This window comes from Leptosomus discolor, chromosome 1, assembly GCF_034619465.1.
Source record: "Leptosomus discolor isolate bLepDis1 chromosome 1, bLepDis1.hap2, whole genome shotgun sequence".
NCBI lineage: Eukaryota > Metazoa > Chordata > Aves > Leptosomiformes > Leptosomidae > Leptosomus > Leptosomus discolor.
The window spans coordinates 210,811,564-210,836,399 of NC_141391.1; the positions used below are offsets into that span (position 1 = coordinate 210,811,564).

A 24,836-nucleotide genomic window follows, 5' to 3' on the forward strand; every position below is an offset into this window, starting at 1 on the left:
AAATTTAAGGCATTTTCTAACAAAGTAAGTAAACGGTTATATGCTGGGTACTCCACTCACCTGAGCCAACAGCTGTGCACCTTATAAAGGTAACTAGCTGACCTATGATACATAGCTAGCATCCATTTATGAAGCATCCGTTTAGGGAGCAACATTATTCTGCCTGACCCTATCAACATTTACATGACCTGTAAGCAATATGCAAGTTTTACAAGCTTTTAATCCATGAGAATAAAGCACTCGGATCATCCCTGGAGCACAGACCTTGACTGTAACTCCTCTCACAACCTACCTCGACTGCTCTTCAGTGTTTCTGAAGCCAAGCAAAACTTAGCATGTATCATGAGTAGATCGAGACAACTTTAAGATGATCAGGAAAAAAAAAAAAAAAAAGAAAAAAAAGACTCAAGCAGCTGAAGAACAGCACATTTCTCAGCCTTTATATTAAAGAAAATCTTACAAATGTCTACAGCAAATGGGTGAACTCCCCCCTAGTCTAACTTCACTGAAGTTAACATTTTTGCAACAAGAAAAAACAGGCCAAGTATCTTAAAAGTCTGTCTGTCGCTAGATAAATAAAGTCACAGAACTTAATCAGAAACAGTTGTGAATACAATCAATTCCCAGGGTATTTTTGCACCTAACAGGTAACTGAGCATATCTCTGTAATGCATCAGCTTTGTCAGACAATGGGCTGCTCTCCCTATTCTTTTGTCACTATTTCCAAACTGTAGCCAATAATTTGTTTCAGCAACGGCTTCCAAATTTCTGCAATGAAAACAAACAGCGTATGTTACTACCGATAATCCAGTATTTACAAATTCTCTGTAGAACTGCAGACCTCCTATAGCATCCTGCCCAAAAATCAGAACAATACAACTGAAAAAAACTTATACAGAACTTCTGCATAACATAACATCAGCTAAAAACGTTCGAGTCCTTGATCTTACATCTGGAACCTGCTGAAACCAACTGCTTCACTTCTGTGGGGTTCAACGGGCATTGTACAGTTTGCGTTCCTGCAGGCCTTCCTTCAGGCACAGTCTGAGGGCTGTCCTTAATCCTTCAACCTGGTGCCATAAATGTTATTGCTAATCTCTTGAAGCTTTTCTTTATACAATAGAAAAGCAGAAGAGCTGTCAGCTATGATTTAGGAATCAAATCAAATGCCTCCAGACTTTTCAAGGTACAGAAAATAAGTAACATCGCCTCATCCCACTGAAATCAGCTCCTAAAAGGCCTACAGCTGTAAGCTCACACTCAAATACTCGAATCAAGGTACACTTTAAAGAGTTTTCTTAGCGTACATTTTTCTGCTTCCTAAATAACAGTTCCAGAAAAATCAACTTTTAATCCCCATTATCAGTTCTGTATTTGCCTGAAGCACTACATCTCTTTCTTTGGCCAATGCCATTTCAATTACAAATTTCACTGTACTTATTTACATTAGATGTAAGAATACTTGAATACATGTGTGAAAGAAGAGTCTTCTTAAAACACATTTAAAAGAGAACAAAGTTTTTGTGACTTTGGATACCCGAACTCAGTTGAGATAACCTCTGCAACACACAGCTCCGCATTTACAGACAGTTCTGATCCTCTTTCTGGATGGGCTAAGACCATCAGCAGGGTCCGAAGTCAGATCTAGTGAACCTGTGACACAGATAAACACAAATAAGGAAGTTTTAAAGGACAGACTGAAACCTGATAGGTATTCCAACGGCTTAAAAAAGCCGCCTACCACCCTAGTTCTTAAAAAGAACTGTGTGTGTGAAGATATGCTCAAATTCTACCGACACCCACGTTACAACCACTTCCACAACAGTAGCATGCATATCAGAATCCAAAGCTCAACAAACTCGAGCCTTATACCCTCAGGTCTGTATCCATACCGATGGGCTGAGAGTGCAGCCTGCCCTGAACGTCACTGTCACCCACGCTACAAAAAAGAGGAGTTTAAGGATTCAAGTAAGATCAATTTGTCAGTACTTAAAGAGAACTTCTACAGAAATGAGGTACAGCTCTGGAGTGTAGAGACACCTCTCTGAAAACGAAATCACAGGGCAAACAATACGTCACTGTTGTGGGTAAATGGTTTGCATGCAAAGTTTGACACACACGACACACCTGCCAGCAAAGCTGAAGGATTTTTAATTGTACTGGGAAAAAAAAGAAGTAATAGTCTGGTTGGAAGAGACTTTAAAGTTCATTAAGTCCAACCTCGCAGGGACATCTTGCACTAGGTCAGGTGGCTTAAAGCCCTGTCCAACCTTGAACAGTGAATGGAAGATCAATTATCAAAGAATCATTGAACAGCCCAAGTTGGAAGGGACCTCGAAGGATCACCTAGTCCAACGTTTCACAGAAAAGGGAGCCTAGACGAGATCACCTAGCACCCTGTCCAACTGCATCTTGAAAACCTCCATTGACGGGGACTCCACCACGTCCCTGGAGAGGCTGCTGCAGCAAGCGATGGTTCTCACCATAAAAAATATCTTTCTTAATTATCCAAAAGCCGACAGTATTTCACCAAGAATTTTGTTTCACAAAGTCTCTGCATAATGATCAATGTATCCAACCCAGCACAACAACAGCAAACTTTGGACTGTCCCTCTTCCATCCTGGACATCTCTACCATAGGACCTACATCCACAACCGAGGCCTACAGACACGAGAATGCAGAGACAAACCTGGGGTGCCTCAGACCACTCCGCCAGTACAACTGTCTTTATAACTATGGCTAGCAGGTTACTTCAAAAGCAGTTTACCTGACATACCAATTTGAATAAAGGAAAGCTTTTTTTTTTTTTTTTTACGGTAGCCTGACCATTCCTTTGAGCATTCCTGCGACAAATCTTCAAAATAACCTGCCTCGTCAGACACTCCAACCCCAACCCCGCGCTGTGAGCTAGGAGCGCTGCAGGAGGTAACGCACTGGAGGCGCACGCAAAAGCTTCTGGGTGTGATCGTGTCTGCACGACACATCAGTGAGCAATGACTGCTCTAGAATCCACAGGGCTGGCCTAGGGAGATGCCCTGCCTGACCTAAAATGCTGTCAGCAGCAACAAAACCCACCAGTGCCCCAAAACGCCCGCAAGCGCAGTGGTAAAACCAGCAGACCTTTCATCTGATAGTCAAAGGTTAGCTCTTCTCCAGCCTTGATGGTCCGTGTTGAAAACAGCGCTATTCGAGGAAGACGCAAGTCGAGGTTATCAATAAACACGTTGAAGACTTGAAGATTTGGATCACACTGTAAGGCAAAAATTAATGCGGTTTCTGTTAAGAAAAATGCACACAAAGTTTCACTGAAGTGTTTAAGTAAACCAAGGTCACCAGAAAGAAAGAACTGGTTCTTCTCTCAGTGACAGAAGTCTGAAATTAAGTTATCTTCTGAAATCAACACGTTACATTCTTGAAATAATGTTAAAGGAGAACACTCATAGCTTAAGAGTTGACTCCTTTCCAGAAGGCAACCGTTACACAGTACGCAGACTACACTAATACGCAACAGCCTAATAAAAAAGCCGTATGGTACCTTCTAAAGATGACAACAAAAAAAAGATGGCAAACAAAGCAATTAAAGCTGCATTCAGAGGTTACTATTTACCTACAAAACCCACAAAAAGAATTAAAGTTGAAAGAAAATAAAAAACAACCTTGTGTTTCAAGCCACTCACTATTCTGTATTTAGGTTTAAGCATTGCTTCCAGGCCAGAAACGGTATTTCCATACTACGCATGAACTTCTGTTTTCAATTGCTAACCCGTCTGGCTGCTGAACTATCTGCTGTGGGCTGGATGGCAGGAGGAGGGCCAAGGACACCAAGCAGAAACTAGAGACCACTTCATCATTTTTTCTGGATTAAGTGTCAGAAGTCAGTATCACCGAGCCAGTTTGTTAAACTCTGCATGCTTTTTTGCTCTTTAACAGCAAAACATATCCCACACTGAAGAATCAGAAGTGAAGTCAGACATTCAAGTTTACACTGAAGAGTAAGAATACTTCACTCCCGTTTCCCAAAGCAAAGAGCAACGGGCCGTATCCAAACCTCTTCCTCATCCTTCTCCCTGCCAAGCCCACGTGAAATACAAATGTCATCAGCTCACGTATCTGAAGACACGGATTTACTGTATCTGCAGAACACTGCCTGCACAGCACTCACAAACACTACATCAGTAAGAAACAATAACTTTTAGTTCAGGAATCTTTACAAATACAGTTCAGGCATTGTAGGTACTTTCGGTACTTCAGTTGAACAGGAAATAAAACCCTACAAAAATTTCCTGTTTAAAATGTACATTTTAAACTGGCAAGTTTAGGATTAGGAGGGAAGAGGTATCTACAGGGGAGAAATAGCAAAGAAAATGTAGGAATTGTCATTTTTTCCTCTACCAATGTTTGAAGGATGAAATTTGGCATAACTCCCCATCCTGCCCTGCTACGAAATAATGCATCAATTCCTACCGTCTTTGACTCTTCACTAATTTTATTAAGTACTTCTCACGTGTTAGGTCTTTTAGTAACTTGGAAAAAAACACACCCAAAACAGCCCTATTCTGGTTGTCTAGAACCAGCAGATTCAGTGACAACCCCAGTTCTCCCAGATGCCCACTTCAGGCAGCATGTCATTCCCAGATTTTTGTAGGTAGTCCTACTCCAAGTACGGCTAAGTACTCTGTTCTATTTATTATGTCATCTGACTGGTCTGTGCTGGCATGGAACAAACTACTCCAGAAAAACTGTGAGTATTTTAAGAAAATGTTTACAGATATTTCTGGCACAATTAGGATAATTCTCCGAATTCTTAGTCTACAAAACAAGGTCTTACGCTGTGATTCACAAAGTGGGACACATTTCCATATCGAGCTGCATCTACTGTAAATTCATCTGAGTCATAGTCCAAATCAAACAAGTATGTATTGCCCTGGTTGTCATAGAGCTGGCCTCGTCTCTCTGCTTCCTCACTTGTAATCACCTAAAAAAAAAAAAAAAAAAAAAGAGAAAAAAAGAAACCTGCATCATAGTATTAACTATTACTAAATTAAAACAAAAATCACCATCAACTTAGCAGAAAACATTACTTAGTAAAAAATACCACATTTGCTTTTTGATGTTGAAATAGCATTCCACCTCTAACGAACAAAGAACACATACATACAGCTACACTAATTAGTCAGTGACTGAGGCTCCTCTGGATGCAATTTGTCTACAGCTGATGCACAGCACTACCTTGTCTTGGGGGAAAAAAAAAACCCCAAACATCAGCACCTTGCCGATGACAATCGACTGTTTCTACTTGAAGTTTTTATACACACCAGTTTTTCATGAGACCCAGAAAGCCTTGTTCACTTCCTGTAAAACAAAGTTTCAACTTTCTCCCTTTGCACAGACGAAGATCAACAGGTATCAGTCTTGACAATCCGGTCCCATTTACAGTCCAGCATTCATCTCCTCCCTCCCTAGAAGCAGCTCTTCCTGCCATTTTTGACTGCAATGAAAGATCCTATTCATGACAACTTAGACAGATACATTACCTCACAAAGCTGAATCTATGCAATTAGGCTACCATGGACTAACACCAGACAGAAATCCAGAAACTCCCTAAAGGAAGAGAAGAACTACAGTCGCTTTTGACAGAAGCAACAGCTTAAACAACTTCAACTGCAGCCTGCTACGTGAAACGTACTCTGTTGTGCAGACTCAGCAATCACAGTCTGGCAGCAAGACAGATACGAAGTGTGGTGCAACTGGACAAAAAACCCCTCTGAAATCTGACAGATCAGATTTGAGAACTTACTCAGCAGTAGGCAATAAGTAGATTCAGGTGAAAGGGTAAACACACTTTCCTTCAAGCACCAAAATTACATAATCGCCTTTCTGCGTTAACCCCTCAACAGAGATGTTTGGAGTGACTGACCTCTTGTATGTTTACAAGAAAGGTACGAACACGAGAAGTGAGGAGATTTGGGGCAGGAAGCACGGAGGAAATACAATTAAGACCATAAACATTTGTACGAAGGGACAAAAGGAATTATTTTGAGTCAACTTAGCAGCAAGGCAGATTTGTGACAGAAATACAACAGACTGGACGAGAGGCGCTGCCAGGAGCTACCGATGTGAAGAGCCCCGAAGCAGAGCAGAGGCTGAACCAGATAAACACAGGGCAACACAAAATCTCAGGAGTAACTCGAGGTCTGCATTTTGTAACATGAAAGATCTGTTTGAAATAATATGAGAGTGAGTAAACAGACGATGTCCATACTACAAGCCTTATTCTTGCTGTGAATCAAAAGCAATAAATAGGTTTGGAAATGCTACCTTAAAAGTTCAGACAAAACAGAAAAGGCACGGACAGACTGGGCGGGGAGTTTGGCAACAACTGTGCCTGGGGAACAGAAAAAAACCCTTTAATAAAGATAACAAAGGGAAGCATGAAGACTATGACTGCCATAAAATAAGGACTTGCCTTTAGAAATACTATTCGGGCACATATCTAAAATAATTATTTAGTGATATAGGGGATAAGTATCCTCTTTACATTCAACCTTTTACAATTGCTCTGGAATGGTGGAATGTTCTGGGCAATATAATTTTACTGTCACCTTGAATGTCTATTTACTGTATTTCTCTACCCAAAACCAGACCTATCTATTACACAGTAGAAGTCAAGAAGTATTAGAATCGAGAGAAAGCTCATCAAGATTTTCTCCCAACATTTCCTTTATGGTAAATAGTTCATCTATATGAGATAAATACGTACCTCTCCAACATACTCCATCACAAAACTGTTGGTTTTAATTTTCTGGAGGGTTTTTACTCCCCAGCCACGGCCATTGTTAGTTCTGAAGATGCAAAGAGAATACGGTGTACCTTTCTGTACTATTCTGTTAGGGCAGTCAGGCCCACACCTACAAAACGAATTGCATTCATAGATGGGCAAGCCGGGCTGGATTTTCAACTTCTTCCGTTTATTGTAAGCCAAAATAAATCCAGCTTCCTTCGGACAGCACTTCTCAGCGGGGCAGTCAGCACATTCACAGCCAGTCGTTATTCCATTTAGTACATTTATTCCCGGAGCAGGTTTATACTCATTAATGTAGTAGAAGTCTAAAGGAGGGCCTTCAAGATCCACAGTGTTTTCTACCAGAATCATTGCCTTATGATTCTTTTTCCTGTTGAGTTCTTCTTTCCATCTCCGCAGAGCTATTCTTTGCTTAGCCTTCTTTACAATGTAATCTGCAACCGCAGGTTTCAAAGCTTTGACATGGTTTCTCACTTTCAGGGCTTTGCCTTCTCTCACCCGAGACAAATATTCGTTCTTGTCACTAAGAAAGTTTTGAAGAAGCAATGGGCAATTCAGATTTTTCTGAGGTTCCCAAGTATTTGAAGATTCCGGCCAGCCTTTCCATTTCACAAGATAGTATTCTGTGCCCTTGAAATACAGAAACAGATACAGATTTAGCCACATTCCACTTTGCTGAAATCCAGCATCACAGAGCACGCAGACAAACACAAAAGCTCTAGAGTTAAGAAATGGCATACAGTGCAGAAGGTCTTGATGCCCCCATAACAATTAGAACTGAGGAGAAAGAGAAAAAGCAAGTTTTCTGTTTGCAAATTAACTTAGAGCACAACTTCGGATACTTTACGTATCATTTCTAGGGGCAAAGAAATAAACAGTTGGGATGAACTCTGATGGCTAACAGTATACCTGGAGGAGGCTAGTTTGTTAAGACAGTTAGGCAAGTATGCTAACTAGTTGTATGACTTGTATGCACAAGCAGAATGCAGTCGCATCACATACAGAATGCCAAAAAAAAATTTCTAAACTTAGCAGAAAACCCCCTTTAAAATACACTATTTGTCATATCAACCATCCTCCCAAAAGTGCAATCCATTCAAAACATGTAATACTCTATTTCTAACCAAGAAGCATACATTTTGTACTTATTTTTAAAAGGCCAAATAGTTATAACAAGGCCAAATCCTGAGACTGAATTTCACTGGCACGATCAAGCCGTAGGAATCCAGTTGCAGCACATGGCCCCCACTCTTCATCAAAGAGACTACAACAGTCAAGAGAGAAATATAGACTGTTACCTGCAAATAAAGGAGAAGCATCGTGATACATACCAAGCCACGACCTAAACGCATCAGAATTGTGCTTAACTTCTAGATACATTTCATAGTCTATCGTCTCCGTCATTTCAGGAAGAGACCTTCCTTCAACGTACCAAAAGCAGTGGTTATACCACTTTCTGTTTACAGTTCAAAGTTTAAAAAGATATTTCATTCGGCGTCAACAAGAGCTTTGTCCTCACAGCCTGCTACTTTATATTATGAACAAAACTACCTTTGGCTCACTTCCAAATTTCAGTTGAAAGAGTGATCAAATTCATCTGCGTTTCTCTTACCTCTTCTACCTTGTAGTCACACAAATATTCCACCTCATAACTCTTTAGATTCCCGTTGGTGATTCCAATGGATTTACATCTGAGATTTTCCTTCCTACATAATTCTTGGAGGGTCTCAAGTGAAGCTAGACATGGCACATACCAAGCTACAATAAGAAAATTGGTAAAGAATCCTATTTAATGTCTCGGCTAAATTGAAATCATTACGCCTTATCCCAGAGTCCCCATATTAGCATTTGTGATAGCAGTCCAGGAGTCTTGTACAACTACGGCGTCTCACAGAGTCAAACTCAACCCTTCCTTCACTGGTGAAGTGAAACATGTCAATGATTCCCTCCCTGCACCTTTTTTCTGTACCGTACGTGCATTTATAAAGAACAACAAGTATTTTGGAGGGCAGACACTTCCACAGGTGAAAACTGCACTAAGAACCGAATCATTTTGCTACAATTACAGCATCCCATAACTTAACTACGGCGACAAGGAAACCTGCATTCTTTAATAAGGCCGCCAAATATCTGCAGTTAGTCAAGTGCAATCGAGCACTTGCGATGCAACCATGGTGACTGGACGAGGAAAGAAAGATCCACAGCGCTCTTCCAGAAGGATCGCGGGTGCCTCGTCAGCTAGGCGGGTTTAAAGGGACGCGATACTCCGCAGGGCGGCACGGCAGGAGTGCCGGCTCCTTGCCAGAGCCCGGGAAACGCCGGTGGGGCGGGGAAAAAGGGGGGCGTGGGGCGAAGTTTAGAGCCGCAACCGCGCGTTGCGAGGCGGCGAGGGCCGCGCCTCCCTCCCCTCGCCGCCGGCCGGGGCTCCGCGGGGGTCCCCTGCCTCGGCACCCGCCGGCAGCCCGCAGCGTCCTCCCCCGCCCCGCCCCGCTCCCAGCCCCCGCCAGGGAAGGGCCGCCTCCGGAGGAGCTCACCTCCGGGGCGCACCGCCACAAGTTTGGGAAGGCGGGGAGGGGGCGGCGGCCGCCTTTCCCGCGGCCGCCCCGGACCCCCCCCCCAGCGCCTCTCCCCACACGCCCCCTCCATATTTACCTCAGGCGCCCCCCGCCCTCCTCTCCCAGCCTCCCCGGGCAGCAGGCACAGCACCCCCAAGGAAGCGGTTGGAGTCTCCAACCCTCCCCGTCCCGCCGCCGGGCCCCGCTGCGGCCGCGTGGCTGAGGGCGAGGGGAGGACGCGGGGGGGGGGGGGGGGGGGGGCGAGGGGAGGGGGGGGGGGGGGGCGAGGGGAGGGCGGGGGGGCGGCAACCATCCCAGCGGAGTTGGGCGAGTGGGGGGGAACGGCAGCAGCTCCCCACCGCCGAAAGCGGGCGGGCGGCCTCCCCGCGCCCTCCTTCTCGGGCCGCTCTGCGCAAGGAGAAGGGAGGGAAAGGCCGAGCGAGGCGCTCCCGGCAGCCCCGTCCCCCAGCCCGAGTCACCGCCGGCACCTCACCTCCTCGCCAGCCCTCCATCTTGGGGCGGTCGCCCGGCCGAAGACGCCAAGCCGCGAGTGGAGGCCCCGCGTGGCTCCGCCTCCTTCCGGAAGGGGGCGGAGGGAGAGAGCGCGGCGCCGGCGCGCGCGCCCGCGCGGCCCCGCCCACCGCGGCACGCGAAGGGCTTTGGCGGCAACGGGGCCGCCTCAGCGAGGGGCCGCCTGGGCGGGAAGCGGGCTGGGCTCCTCCGTGAGGGGGGGGGTCCCTAACGGAGCGGCGCCGGGACGGCAACGGCCCTGAGGCAGATCGGAAGGAAGCGAGGCAAAACCTGGGGCGATTTCTCTTTGCTCTTGGACGGCGCTGCGAAGGGGGCAGTGCCTGCGGCGGGGGAAGCGCAGGGTACCGGGCGGACTTGCACCGGGCCCTTCAGCTACACAGCTGAAGGAACCTCAAATAAAGGCTCTGCAACACCTGTTTTAGAAAAGTTTTGCTCTCCTCACAGCACACGTCTCAGAAGGGGTGTTTCCTATTAATACCGCTTTCAAGATGGCCCCAAGCCCCACAAACTGGCACTATTACACCCAACAAAACATCCCTTAAACAAGTGTCTCTTCACTTGTCTTTATAAGGGCTGTGGGACTCCACTGCCCCAACAGGACCCAGGTTTTACCTTGTAGAAGTTTTCACACAGGAATTGGTAACCTATTTAGTTATTTTCCAGAGATCAAGGACCCAGAGATAAGGGAGGCAGGACTTCTCCAGCCCTACACCTGCTCAAGGAAGCCTCACAAATTCAAACCCTAGCTCTAGCCTGGTGAGCCACACACTACAGCCATCCATTGGGAATGCAGTCAGATTTATATCTATGCTATCCACTATCTATTGCTTTTGTGAGGTAGGAAGAATACTGAAACACACTTCATACACATGACAATTTAGGAAGCCTGGAATAAGACAGGTTAATTGAACACAGGTCTCTCCAAATCCAAATACGCATCTCTTGCTCTAGTTTGCCTGATTCTCACTATTTTACAAGATAACACGTGGCCCTCAGTGCTGAACTGTTGCCCCTTAGCCACATATTAGGCTAAGACCCTTGAATCCTGTAACTACACGTGCCTGCTCTGTCTCCAAAATGAAAAAAGCTGCCAGCTTATATCCAAACAAATATATGATGATATACAGATTAGAACAGTGCCACACAGAATGGAGGATGTGCATTAAAAAAGATATTTTATTAATAACAAATAAATAAGGACATATAACCCTTACACACATTTTTCAGGTAACACCACAAAACCATCTTACAGTAACTCCAGAAAAACCCCAAAACTCTCAAGAAGCCAAAACAAATGGGCACTACCTCCACAGTTTCAGGCAACATCAAGACCACCTGGGATTTCAGTACAATTATTAGAGAGTGGATTTCCCCAGACTAGCTCTCCCTGGTTCAACACTATGCTGCTGAAGCCACAGATATACTGCTTGAATGGGTACACAACCTGACTAGTCCCAGGAAAAAAAAAGTCTTCAGACTATGTAATAAGCTTGTTGCTGAACCACAGGCACGAGGATTTTCCATCTGCATTTTTTAAATCAGGTGTTGATAATTCAATGCTCTGCTGTCTGCGTGTCTTCATTAAGATTTTGCACCACACTTCCCCCTCCGAACAGACTTGGTGGCAAATCAATGTTTTACTTCAGTTTATCACAGTCCTCTAGGAATCATTAAAGACACCTCAGAGTGCCACCGCTTCAGCAGAAAAGCCAACAGGAGACAAAAATAAACTTAGGAAAATGTTGCCTTTCAAAAGGGACTATGATGCCACTTCAACAGTGATGATTTCGCACTTTCCAGTATCTTGATCTGTGCAGGTAACATGCAAGGACCCATCCCTAGATAAAAGAGAAAAGTACGTTTAGGACTATCTCAACACAACACTCACTGTGTTACTGCATGTTCCGGAAAGGATGAACAATGGTCTTCATGCAGACAAAAAGGATGAAAAATTAGCATCAAAATATACAGAGAACATGCTTCACCACAGATGAAGTTGACTTATGAAATTAAGTTTAGTTCATTGAGTATTTAGATGTGCACTTCTTGCCCTCCATTGAAGCATGCATCTTCTCTACATATGTTGGAATAGATCCAGGAACATGTTTAAATATTGTAACTAAGTTTTAGTAAAGGTATGTAAACAGAATATGCAGTAATGTAATTCAAAAATATTCATCTTGAGAACTCTGAGTAACAGCAATCAACAGATAAGCACGTCTTCTCAAAGCACAAGAACTTGACATTTGAAAGCAGCAGCAGTCTTTAAATGCCACAGATCATCCTCAATGAGGAAAACCTTAGTTTTCCAAATCCAAGAATTAGAGATGTATGTCTAGTTGAAGTAGGATTCAGTATCAGTCACAGGTAATATTTAGACAGAAACAGATGTGTTCTAGTGAACTTTCCTTATCTTTTTCACCTAAATATTACCAAAACGACCTTTAAAATAATGCAGGTTTTCTACACTACACAGTTGCGTATAAAACCCCTAAGATGTTTTTCTTACCAATGCCAAGTGCCAATCTCTATAGGACTAACAAGGTATTTTAGGTGAAGTCTATTAATAAAGCATTAATACACCTGACAGTTAACACAAGAAAATGAAGTCTTTTGAACTCAAATAGCAAACAAGTAGGGATTTAGTTTTTTCATCAACATATCTAGATGACTTTCAGATTATTTGGAAAAGCAATATGAACTTCAGGACAGTCCTCAAAAGATAAACATACTTTGACTACTTCAAATTCCACCTTCTCATATCTTTATAAACTATTTTGACTACTTCAAATGAGCCCAAGCACTCCTATTAAGGCCTAAGAAAGTTAGAAAAATTTCTTCAGTATCATGCCATCCCCATTCCCCACTCTGCCATAAGATACTTCATATTTTCCCATAATAAACAGGTAATTCCGTAAAAAGTAGATTTATAAAGCCTGATTTCCTGCAGCATTGTTTCTCATGCTTAACAACTCTATCTGAAAGCACAGAGCTGCAGGTTTTCATCACAAATGCTGCATATGCAAAGTCCTTCATGGATTCCTTAGCAACCAATAAACAGAGATTCTACTTCAGTTTTTCCTAGAAGTGTGGTCATTCAGCAGAACTACCCTTCCACAGGAAATTCAAGATCACAACTGCTTTCAAACATGGTTAAACTGATCAACAGCTCAGAAGTTGCTAAAAATCATCTGTTGGCCTATGTAAGTGTTATTTCTGAAGTAATCAAACAATGAAGGCACAGAAAGTACTGCATAAAAACAACATTCCTACAGAATTTACCCCCACTAGGACACAGCCCTGTAAACAATGAAATGCTGGAGTTTCTCACCAGAAAATGAAATATTCTCTAACAGGAGAAAAGACTGCCTGTCAGAGGTGTGACACAGCAAGTTAAACAGCAGAACAATAAATATTTTGGGTACCTTTTCATAGTGAGAACAGTTAGTATATCATGTAGGCCATCCTCCTTTTTGTCCAAATCCTGCAGTACAATCTATTAAAAAACAACAACAAACCAGAGGTGTTGAGTAACAAAGTGCCTTAAATCCTTGCACAGCAGATTAACGGAAGTGACACAATAGCCAAGGTGCACGATTCATTCTGTTTAGCATCTCATTCTAACAATTCAACACCAAAGCATGCCCCAGTGGGATTCACTACTCTGTAGTGCAAATTACATATTTTTAGCTATTCGCACCACTGTTTCTGTGGTTTGTTTCAGGGTCTATCACCAAGACAGCTGGAGCACCTACCACTCCCCCAGACTGCAGTAAGAGCCAAGTCTGTTCCTTTACTTAGGATGAGATCTGTAATTATTAGGTAACAGCCTTCCCCTATCCCCTGAAGGATCTTTGGGCAGAACCAAGGTGGAATAACAATTTTCTCAACTATTCCATCCATTTCAGCCACCTCTGCTCCCTCCCTGATGCTTTAAGTGCACTGAAGCCAAGGTAAACAGTTCCAAACAAGCTGCCTTCTCTCAATAGGTTGACTCCTCAGTAATATCTTTGTATCAGGTGACGATTTAATCGTATCATCTTACCACTGAGAAAAATCAAATGTGGTATTTAATACCAAGACCCTTTCCAATCTAGGAAGAGCAAAACGTAATCAACAGTACATACACTAGCTACATCATTACCCCCAGCAGTTTTACTTCTAAAATGTTGGAGATGTGCGCTACTGGAACAACTGGTTATGGCCTCTCATCCCAGGTGAGCTTACTACAGTAGTGCCAGATGTCAAACCCCACCAGCCATTTAGCAAGTCAAAAGGGAAACCTCAGTTTCTTCAAGAAGTGCTTCAATACTTCATAACATGTTTATAGAAGACCGTTTCTGAAGAGATGCATGTCATTCTAATTTTGTAACAAGAAGTTTTGGTAGTAGTGGGATTGGTTTCAGTTTTAATTAATTTATTTTTTTAGATCCACTTGATTTCCAAGTGGTTGACATTACAAGTGCATATGAATGTGTATGTACTCACCTGGGCAAATTTGCCTTCTTCAGTCATGGGACTTTTCCCCAGTGACTCATATAGTTCAAGACAAACAGAAGAAGTGTTTCCAGGAGCATGCAGGGTGTGCTGCCTTCGAGCTGGTAATGGTGTCCCTGATGGAAACAGCACTGTGAATTTGTCAGCCCCTGACTCATCTACTCCCTTTAAAAAGAAAAAAGAAGTTCATGCCTTTCTCTAAGTACTTTACTCAGCTGGAATAGTTACAACAGCATTCCATGAGAACAGAAATCCAAGATTCTCTGCCATGTTTACCATGACAGCAAGTAAAGAAAAAAATCCATGTTTCTATAAATAAATGAAAAAGTCCAGCTATTATAACACAGCAAAGACACAATCTATATCCTCTTAAAATCAAGCAGTTTGTCAATAAACTTAAGTTAGCACTTACTATATAGCCAACATGTAGAACTACTAATAAAACAATACTGTTCCTCTAACGTCAGTCACGTGTAAGTAATGCTGTATATTCATTGCAGCAGTAAAATTTTCTAAGTTAAATAATTTTAGCCTTACCTTAAGAAGAATATCTTTGGAAGAACACTCTATAAGTGCTGCTTCTTCTAACAAAGGATTCTCTCTCCCTAGCAGAATTCCTGCCTCTATGGCAGCACCAATGGGAATAACTTCATCTGGAGGAATTGAATTCAGTAATTCCACAGTTGGGAAAATGTCTTTGATCAGCTGCTGCAGCTTCGGGATTCGAGCAGACCCACCACACAGAACTACCTGAAAAACATGCCTTAATGGTTTCAAGTCAGTCTTCCGACATAAAACAGGCAGGTCACAACCTGCAATACAGAAATGCAAACTGCTCTGGGATATTTTATCATCTGTATCTGAACTTCTGTACCAATCCCACCAGCAATAAATGCAGCACTATTTGCCACACATGCAGGTGCACAGGGGTTGAGACAGAGTTACTCTTACACCAAAGCAAAAAAAGACATTTGAACAAAACTAGTCATGTTTGCTACTTTACTTACAAGCTTTGGTATTAAAGGGCTCTATGGTTTGGCATCTAACATGTCCTTAAGTTTAAGCTAACAAGGAGGAAGCATGTGCACCAAGGAGACACCAAGCGATTTGCTCAACTCCTAAGACAAAAGTCAAAACCTGGGCTTTCTTCAGAAGTGTCAAACCCCATCCAAAGCTCAGTGAAGGCAGAAGAGGGTTTATATACTGAACTGAAAGAAAGTTCTCCTTGGTTCTACCAAGAGCTACACAAACACACCAAACGGACACAAATCCTCTACCATTTACTTGATATGCAGCAGTAAAACCACATTGTCAACTCTGACTACCTTATACTTCATTTCAAGTAACCAAAAATGAAAGCAAAGGCAGGAACTCTAAAGATGTTGAGTCTACGTACTTTGTTGGATCTGAGCCAAAAAGGCTTAAATACACCATGAAATAATCTCAGTCTGCAAGGAAAACAGGCCCCATAAATATTCATCTTGTGGCGTTATAAAGCATACTACAGACAAGCTATTTCTATTATTACCTTATTAATATCATCTGCTGTAAATCCAACTTGCTGCAAGAGCTTCTTAATTGCTTCTACACACTTACTAAAAAGTGAAGAACAGATAAGTTCAAACCTGGCCCTAGAAGAAGAAAAAAAAAAAAAAATCAAGAAGTGTCATCTCATCCCATAGAGACAAATACCTGAAATGGAAGAACAATCATTTTCAGAGTATACTTTGGTTCTCTGGCTACACCTGGTACTAAGGGTTTGTTTAGTTTTTTAAAAAAATCTTGTTTCCCAATTATTAATCTTGAAGAGATTTTTTTGTTGTTATTGTTGTGACAATACCTATGCTATTGATTCTGTCATTAACACCTACATGGAGTGCACATTCATTCTTCTTCAATATACCGAGAGAAAAAAATAGTATTGTTACCTTGACAAAAACCAGTACTGTTGTCTTGACACATATGTGAAAAAAGGAGCAAAAATCCTCAAAGTGCATCATCACCTTTAAAATGGAGACAAAGGTGCAAACGTGCCTCTTGAATTTTCAGAGGCAAATCAAGCTGCGTCCCGATTTGCACAGAGGGCAGGTTAAGCAAATTGAAAACCAAACTTGTGCCGGGCTTTGGGCTCTTTCAAGCCTGAAGAGGAAGTTTTACTCCATACGAATACAGCAAGTCAAGTTCCGCAACACCAGCCCACAGGACTAACATCCTCACCCAAAACGGCGCCAAAGCAAGTCACACAGTACTGCTTCTCACCCTTGCAAACACACTGTGCCGTGTTTTACCAGCTCCAACCGCTGCAGCAGCGGATGCACAGTTCTGGAATTGAAAAGTCTGTTTCATTTTGCTAAGGCTGCTGCTGACTGGAAGAACAATCAAAATCAGCTACACATCTCGGTAAGAGATCATCCCTAGAGTGAAACGACTTGGAGTGGGACACAGCAGTATGAGTAAAGAGACAGAAAACAGCTTTCTACTCCAGCTGTCAAGAAGAGGCAACATCAAGACTTCCACAACTCCTACAATTCTGGAGCTCATTTAGATGAAGGATTCCAAAAGTCTTTCCTTTAAGGAAAATCCAGTAACAAAAGCACAGGTGGGTGGGAAAACACTTTGAGTAATTACAGTATCTATTCCCCTTTCATCAACCAGACTCCGAAGATGGGGTCTCCTTGTGCCTTTTTGCACTTCATTTTCTAACCATTAGGGCACCATTGTCAGTGTCACTACCCCAACCACTACAAACTGCATTATAACAGAACCACCAATATGCAACAAACCAAGCTGGTCCTCCATCTTACTTTCATTTCTAAAATTAACACCAACAAAAAAACCCCGAAGCTCACTGAACAACCTAAACACCACCTAGAAAGATTTCAAGCACAGTTTCATACAAAAGCAGTAGCTTCAAGATTTGCTTTACCTGGACACATTACAATCAAAATCCAATCCATCATATAATGAATCGACAAAACAGTTTGCACTTCCCAGGGTTGATAAGGAGTGCTTTGCAATATCAGCGCTGTTCATTAGCTTCATCATGGCTCTCGGATTTCCTCTAAGATCATGTTTACAAGACCTACATTATAGAAAAGAAGAGGTATCAGTTTAGAAAGGCAGGCGTTTGAGTGACGCTAACTTTCTGAGCGGAAAAACAGGTTAAAGCTATTAAATTATTTTTTTCTGCAGATATTTTAGTATTATCTACAATGCTACCACTGAGAGCTTGCAAAGAATAAAAATGTCTATTTCAATTTCAACTGAAGAACACTGAACTCAGACATCAGTGTCTATCTTACAGATCTAAGTCTTCCTGAACAGTTTCTCAGCTGAACAAATCTTGTAAGCGACTGCAAGGAACAGCAAGAAAAAGTCTGCAAGTTAACCAGTTTTAACCATGGATTAAGAAGTAGAACACTGAACGTGAGACAAGCCAACAAAATAGTACATTTCATCCAAAAAGTCTCCCTTGAGTCACGTACATCACTCAAAACACAGAGCAGTTCATAGCTGAGTCCTTATAGCTCAACACCAACATCAGGCAACACCTACCCAAACCCAAATATTTCCCAGTCTCTTCCCCCCTGGCCCCCAACAGCTGACTGTTCCTTCAATAACTCTGCTTAAGCCCTTTCCCCTGCAGACAGTCTGCTAGATCTGACCAACTAGTATGTTGGTTTTTCTAGGGTTTTTTTGAAAGCACCAGATAACAAAGGTCCTGTCCCAACAGTAACATGCTTGGAATTCAAATCCTACCTCTGAAATTCAGAAGCTAAGTGTTGTGCTAGAGCTTCTGTGAAGCAAACTCCACCAATGCTATCATCTGTGTTTGTAGCAAGCACGCGATATATTCCACTGTTTACTTCTATGACTGTGATAGAAAGCGATGTTCCACCAAGTTTATAAACCAACACATTGCTGCCGTGGTAAAAAGAGAAAGTAGTATTAAACACAAGTCATCTAAAATTATGTTTACTTCAACACCCTTTCTAAAAAGATGACCACTATATAATATATTGTAGGTTCTAATCAGCTTTGTCATGAGAATTTGGTTTAGGGTGTTTGTATTTAATGCATCTTAGTACTACTGACTACTTGGCAACGTTCCCTAAAGAGCAAAAATAGTCTTATTCCCTACAGTAAGAGTAGCCAACATTTTTCCTACAACACATCTGAGAACTGAACATAACATTCAAGATTATAGGAAAGAATTACATAAGAAGGGTAAAAAATACCAACCAAGAAGGAAAAAAAATCTGCACTGACAGCAGTCTTTGCTATTTTGAAAACCTTGTGAATGATCTGAATATTCACCAGGGAAACCCAATACACCCACTGAACCCAGGAACTCTGCTTTAGCTGTTCTTCTATATGCAAAATGACCCTATCTCCCACAATTAACTATGCCAAAATCTGTTTAAGGCAGCAAGCATTTTCCTTAAAGCCAATCAACTCATTAAAGAGCAAACAATCTGCAGACAAATCCTTAAAGACAATTCTAAAAAAATAAAAACAAGAACAGAGGGATTTAAAACAGTACCGATTTACAACTCCTAAATTGTTATTGGCTTTACTGAGAGAACAAAGGAAAACAAGCCTCAAATCATTAATTTTGTATTGACTGCCAAGGCAACACAGCATCCCCTCATTTAAGATTTCTCAAGATTTAAGCACAGCAGCTTACATTTAAGTAAAATATTAGGATTTTACCTTTTCCCAGTGGGTGAATCTTGGCCAATTCCATAAGCCAGGAGAGCTGCAGACGGTTCATGAATTAATCTCATAACATTAAATCCAGCAGCTGCAGCTGCTTCCCTGTGATAAGGCGCAACAGCATTTCATGTTACTTCAATGATTTCACTGTAGGCACGCACGCCACTAAGATTTCATCTCAACTACATGTGCCACCAACTCAGAACTTGGTTACAGCACGGTATTAACAGAGAGAAGGGACTGGAAAAGAAAAGTATCAAGAAGTTCAGTTGCTGCTGTGTTCTTCAGGTAGCTGCATCTGCTGCGGGCTCACCGTCAAGGAACACACTGATGTGTATCAGTCTACGCACCCCATAAAAACCAGCAAAACCCCCCTCAACTACGAGATGAAAACCCCACCTTCAACCCAACTCGGTAACTTACCTCCAAGTCTGGCATTAAAAGTCCTTGGTACGTTATCTCACCAGGTAACACGCTAGGAAAATTGTTTTTACCTCAAAATCCAGTTACCTCACTTCTAACATTTCTTACATGTTTTCTTGAAACTTCAGTAACCCTGGGACTGCCCTGCAAGTTGTTTCCTCCACTTTGAAGGTATTTTGAAACTCGCCCACCAAAGCAATAGAATGTTTCGTTACACAGACTACAAACACCCACCTCGCTAGTGTTTTATGGGCTTTCAGTATTTCATGACATTTAAACATATGGGCTTCTACAGATCAGAAAACCGAAACAGATGCTGCCAATTATGCACAGCTTTAAGTCAACTTCTGTTTTCATACGGAGGAACTTTTACAGCAGAACTTTTTCCAAACAGAACTTCCAAGTAGAATATGGGTGCGCATTCTGTATCTGCTCCCTGGCAAAACGGTCCTTAGCAAAGTCACATACCAGCACTTGGTTTGGGGAGTACGGTTGCGTGAACGGATGGTACATTACAGAGGAGGGCTGAGAAACTATTTGCATTTCAAAGGGGACACTGAAGATCCACAGCTGAAATGACATTCTACCCTTGGTGATCCCAAAACCCCCTCTCACTTTAACTGATTCAGAACCTCATCTTGGTTACAACAGGGAATGCCATGGAAAGTTTCTCAAGTCAGGATTTAACCTCCCACTTTGACTTTTTTCCCCCAATTCAAATATCACCCCGATGTCCTGACTGACAGTTGCAAGCCAGAGTCCAGCAGGAGAATTCCCACCGCTGATCTGCCAGCCCGTCTGCTTCAGGCGTGTTAAGTAACAGGAAAATCTCAATCCTCTTACCCGAGGGCATTCTTCTGATTCTCTCCGAAGTCAAACGGCACAGTGATAACCACATCGTTTACGTCTGAGCCCAATGCAGACTGAGCAGTTTCTGTTTATAAAGACAGGCAGAACACATTGATTAAAACCAAAAAACCCCCAATATATCACATCTTATGAGGACAGTGCAAAGAACTAAAACATGATTTGACTTATTATATACCTTTCATTTTACTGAAAATTAGCTTTGCCACATCTTCTGGGTTAATAAGTTTATTATCTATTTCATACTGAAGTTTTCCATTCTTCTCAATTATCTGTAAGCAAAACCAACACACATCTGTTAGATACACCATTCAGTTATTGACAGAAAGTAACGTTTAATTTAGCTTCTCTTCAAAGTAAGAAGCATTGGGCTGACAGCACTTTTCTGTTAAGAAGTTTTCCTTCATAAAAAAGCAAGGTTTAGAACAGAAGTACTTGCCTGCTTCTATTCCATTACAAGAAGTGACAACTATTTATATAAGCATGTCAATACCAACAGCCAAAAACCAGAGAAAAACTCATTCCTTCTTTAGGAATGTATTTTCCAGGATAATTTTTTTCCCTTGTTTTGCAGAACAGGCTTCTAGTAACATAAACAGATTTATCCAAATTAAATACTGTGATTCAGTCAAGTGGTTCAGCATTTTTATCACAAGATGCTGTAACCTGAGCATTTTCTACCAGCGCTAGCAAACACCACCACACTGTTACCCAAGTATATTAAGAATCAGCCCTTTTGAGAATGGCCAAGGGATACGTAGCATCGTTCTGTTGTACCACATTATGACATCAGATCTCAGAACACTGCTAAGTTCTCTACTTCATAACAAGAGAAACATTCTATACAGCAGCAAACAGACCTTGTATAGCGAGCGCTGATGACTACAGACCACAAACATGGTGTGGCACAAAATGTCAAGAAGAAAAGTGTGAAATGATATTCTGGGAAAAGCAAAAAAACCCCATATCATACTCACTGAACATCTGCTTTCTGCAATATACTTCTCTGCCAGTGGGTCACTAGAGCTGTCCAGACAAATTCAAAATAACAAAATAAATTACATGCTCAAGTGGAATTGCACAAATTCATCTTGCTGTTATTCCTTGCAATGCCTACAGCATGTGAAGCCACGCTTCAACCAAAATTCCGGTTTCCCCTTGAGAGATACATTTATACAGGAGAAGAAAAACCAACAGTTCTGACTGCTGGAATCTTTCCGTCTCCTTTCCCCAAGCAAACGACTGAAAAAAGACCTACTAGGTAGTGAAAAGGGAAACCAAACCCCACACACTGTTTTAACCTGCTGTCCCCAACAATGATTATAAAAGATTCCAGCAGCACTTTTGTTGCCTTGATTGAAATAACCCGACAGCAACAGGCTGACTGTCCTTAACCTTCCACTAATGGCACAAAGCTGGGCCTCTGAAAAGCACCAGGAAACACATCAGAACTGACATCACCTTGTCAGCTCCTCTCAAAGGCAGAGCTGTAACACACAGCCAGGTTATCGCGGACAAGTTTTGTCACATCTCTGGTGTTAGACCCAAACCCACCAGTTTAGCTCTAGTACCACCATCACCGCCAGTGCAAACCACCGCAGCGCCACTAACTGCAGAACGCCAACAGGCATTACTTCAAGGCGTTCTGCAGTTGTAATAACACCAATACAGAGTTCCAGGCAGAGAAAACCACCCTGGATTTTCTCCCCGGTAAAACACCCAGGTACCAATAGACGTTTTAGTTAAGAAATTCAAGTCTCTGTCAAAAGCATACGCCACTTGTTACTAAGTCTGATTTACTGGAGACACATTCTGACATAAAATACTACACATCTCTACTCCTGGAATGAAAGGAAGGGTAAGAAGTTCATAAGATAACGAATGTTTAAGACACACAACACCCCCTCCTGCCAACGCCAGGTTAACCACTACCACGCTCGATGAAAACGCCTCCGACACCAGCGCTGACCCTGCGGTTCGCTGACCAGCTCTAACGGCGAGCCCTGAACCTCCCGCCTTCCCCTCCCCAGCCCCTCTCTTACCTTCGCCCCAGGATCTGCTTCACCTTCACGACAGTGTTCGAGACATTTCTGACCCTGCTTTGCTTCGCAGCCAGGCCAACGACCTGCACGGCACACACCGAGACGTGAGCCACGGCCCGAGCCCCCTCCTCCCCACGCCCCCACCTCGCAGGGGAAGCCTCACCTCCTCGCTCTCCGAGAACGCAACGACCGCGGGCGTCACCCTGTCCCCGGCGTCGTTGGCGACCACGTCGGCGCGGCCATCCTGCGGACAGAGGCACCGCCCGTCAGCCGCCCCTCGGGCACCCCGCGCCCCCTCCCCGGCTCCGCCCGCCGCCTTCTCCCGGCGGGGGCCCCGGCGCCCCCGGGCACGGCGGGGCAGCGCCCCCCCCCCCCAGCCCCTCACCTTATAGACGGCGGCGCAGGCACAGGTAGCGCCCAGGTGGACGCCGATGGCCGCCATGAGCCCTCCTCGCACCACGCGCCCCCGCCGCCCCACAATGCGCCGCGCGCCCCGGCTCCCAGCCAATCCCGCTCGCCGCTTCCCCGCGGCCGCCAATCAAAGCCCGCGCCGCGCGCTCTCCCGGTCCATCCGCGGAGAGGCGCGCTTAAAAGGGCCGTCATCGGCGGAGCAGCCAATGAGAAAGACCAGGAGAAGCACGTCACCGCGCCTGACAGCGGGGCGGGCCGCGCGCAGCGGTGAGGGGCCGCTGGGGGCGTTCGCCAGGTGGAGCCTGCGCCTGCGCGGGCCCTGGGTTGCGTCACCCCAGGAGACCCAACCGCTGTCCTTGCCGTTAATGAGATGTAAAACGTGATTGGAGCAGGTGGGAGGCTGCTGGGAGCCCTCAGTGCGGTCCTGACCGGGTTGTGACGAAACAGGCCCTAGACCTGATTTCAGAGGTGACCGCCAGACAGGGCGGCCCTGTCAGAAAGGGCGACGGATGGTGGTTTGCCCGGCAAACCGTGAGGAGCTGCCTGGGGCTGCCACGACTCGGGGAGGAGGAGGCGAAAGGTAATTCCGGCAAGGGGAGGTTGCGAACGCCGGCTCACTGACGGCCTACCCAAGTGGTACCACCTACTCTAAAATGGAAGAAGACCCAGACTGCGCACTAATTTGCATTAGAAGCGAGGAAGAAGAACCGATCATTGAAGGGAATAATGATGAATATGTCTTAGTTAAGTGTGTAATTGTAAAAACTCTGAGGCCAGGTGTGCTGTCTCAGGACAGGCGCCCACTGATACGCATCAATGAAATGAAATCCCGTGTGTGTACGTTGGTGTTTTGCGCACCGGGTACCGGACCCTGCCTGTGGGACAACGCAGCTGCTGAGGAAGCAGCTTGGAACGGGGAAAGGCGCACAGAGCTGCCTTGTGCGCGCGCTGGGGTGCGTGTGTTTCATGTCGGTGGTACCTCTCGTGGTTGCAGGCAGTGAAACACGTGGAGGCAGTGTCAATATTTTTTTATCCAAGTGCTGTAGTTACTAGCGAAGGGGTCAAGCTGAAGTGCTTATTTTGCATAATTAACCAGGCATGATCAATGTTTGAAAGCAAAGCTCAGTGTCTTGTTATGTTGCACTTCTATTGGAGAAACCCATCTTGGCATTACCACAGGGGGAAAAAAAAAAAATAAAAAAATTTCTAAGCAATCCTGGGGGAGTTTAACATCTGACACACAAAATTCATTCTTCCTGGCCAGAGCCATCACTGGGCAGAAGGCTCCCTAGGTTTCATAAGGCCCTGTCGCGGGTGCAGCAAATTCTCTGTGTACCTCAGTGGGGAGCAGGTCACCTTATATATGCAGCTTTGGGTCGTCCCGCTATAAAGATGGCAGCGCTGCTGTAGGTTTGGGTGCTTGTTTGCCTCCCATTCCCCCAGGGAGTCTAAATGCCCTGCAGTACCATCTCACTGAATCATTCCGAAGTGAAGATGGTCCTCACCTTTGCTTTATAAGGATATGTTGAAGGGTTAAAGGAATGGATCGAGATCACACAAAGGTTGAAGGGGCTCTCCAGAGTTGCCAAGGGATTTTGTGTCCCCAAACTGATCCTGGGCTTCCTAAAAGTCATGGGATGATCTTCTTTTGAGTAACTGAGCTTGCTGAAGTCTGCCCAAAGGCTGGAGCTCAGGTTGCCGGCAGTCTATGCTCAGGAGATGATCACAGTGTTGGTAAAGGCGAAACTTGTACAAACTTTGAAGTGTGTCCGAGTTGTAGCTCCTTTCTGCCTCCTCTTGTAAACAGAGGAATGAAAAGAGAAGAAGGGTAGAGGTGGGCAGGAGAGACCTATGGGGACTGGAGAAAGGTATTGTAGAAGAAAGTGATGATAGAAGTGATGCTTTTGTCAAAGGTAAAGATGGAGGGAGCCTGGGAAGAGACACTGAAGGTAGAAGGGTAAAGGACAACGGAAGTCCCTAGTACAAAAACG

At 43.8% G+C, this 24,836-nt stretch overlaps 2 protein-coding genes across 3 annotated transcripts; both read right to left on the reverse strand.

Moving 5' to 3' along the window:
- Positions 1 to 414: 414 nt before the first annotated feature.
- On the reverse strand, positions 415 to 9,870 carry SUV39H2 (SUV39H2 histone lysine methyltransferase). 2 transcript variants are annotated; one of them, XM_086480840.1, is made up of 7 exons: positions 9,852 to 9,870; positions 8,416 to 8,561; positions 6,762 to 7,433; positions 4,830 to 4,976; positions 3,122 to 3,251; positions 1,538 to 1,653; positions 415 to 768 (listed from the first exon to the last, which is right to left on the reverse strand). In XM_086480840.1, the coding sequence occupies exons 1-6, from the start codon at positions 9,868 to 9,870 to the stop codon at positions 1,544 to 1,546; spliced, it is 1,224 nt and encodes a 407-aa protein (XP_086336966.1). In that variant the 3' UTR covers positions 415 to 768; positions 1,538 to 1,543. The 2 variants fall into 2 exon arrangements, with proteins under 2 accessions (XP_086336966.1, XP_086336960.1); XM_086480834.1 differs by having other exon boundaries at positions 415 to 1,653.
- A 1,168-nt stretch (positions 9,871 to 11,038) lies between these two features.
- On the reverse strand, positions 11,039 to 22,876 carry HSPA14 (heat shock protein family A (Hsp70) member 14). Its single transcript, XM_086480823.1, has 14 exons — positions 22,820 to 22,876; positions 22,598 to 22,678; positions 22,435 to 22,517; positions 21,370 to 21,418; positions 20,571 to 20,664; positions 20,369 to 20,459; positions 19,100 to 19,204; positions 18,146 to 18,307; positions 17,313 to 17,468; positions 15,915 to 16,017; positions 14,924 to 15,136; positions 14,378 to 14,551; positions 13,315 to 13,385; positions 11,039 to 11,727 (listed from the first exon to the last, which is right to left on the reverse strand). Exons 1-14 carry the CDS (start codon positions 22,874 to 22,876, stop codon positions 11,649 to 11,651), a joined length of 1,518 nt encoding a protein of 505 aa, XP_086336949.1. The 3' UTR covers positions 11,039 to 11,648.
- Between the last annotated feature and the right edge of the window lie 1,960 nt (positions 22,877 to 24,836).

Bases quoted from the DNA above. Each gene is read 5' to 3' on its own strand.
- HSPA14 (XM_086480823.1), bottom strand. From the start codon at position 22,876: ATGGCGGCCATCGGCGTCCACCTGGGCGCTACCTGTGCCTGCGCCGCC. The intron at 22,679-22,819 runs GTGAGGGGCTGG...CTCTGTCCGCAG, and splicing joins CCTGCGCCGCCGTCTATAAG to GATGGCCGCGCCGACGTGGT. The intron at 22,518-22,597 runs GTGAGGCTTCCC...TGTGCCGTGCAG, and splicing joins CGTTCTCGGAGAGCGAGGAG to GTCGTTGGCCTGGCTGCGAA.
- SUV39H2 (XM_086480840.1), bottom strand. The intron at 7,434-8,415 runs GTAAGAGAAACG...CTGTATTTCAAG, and splicing joins GTGACTACAAGGTAGAAGAG to GGCACAGAATACTATCTTGT. The intron at 4,977-6,761 runs GTACGTATTTAT...TTTTTTTTTTAG, and splicing joins TGATGGAGTATGTTGGAGAG to GTGATTACAAGTGAGGAAGC.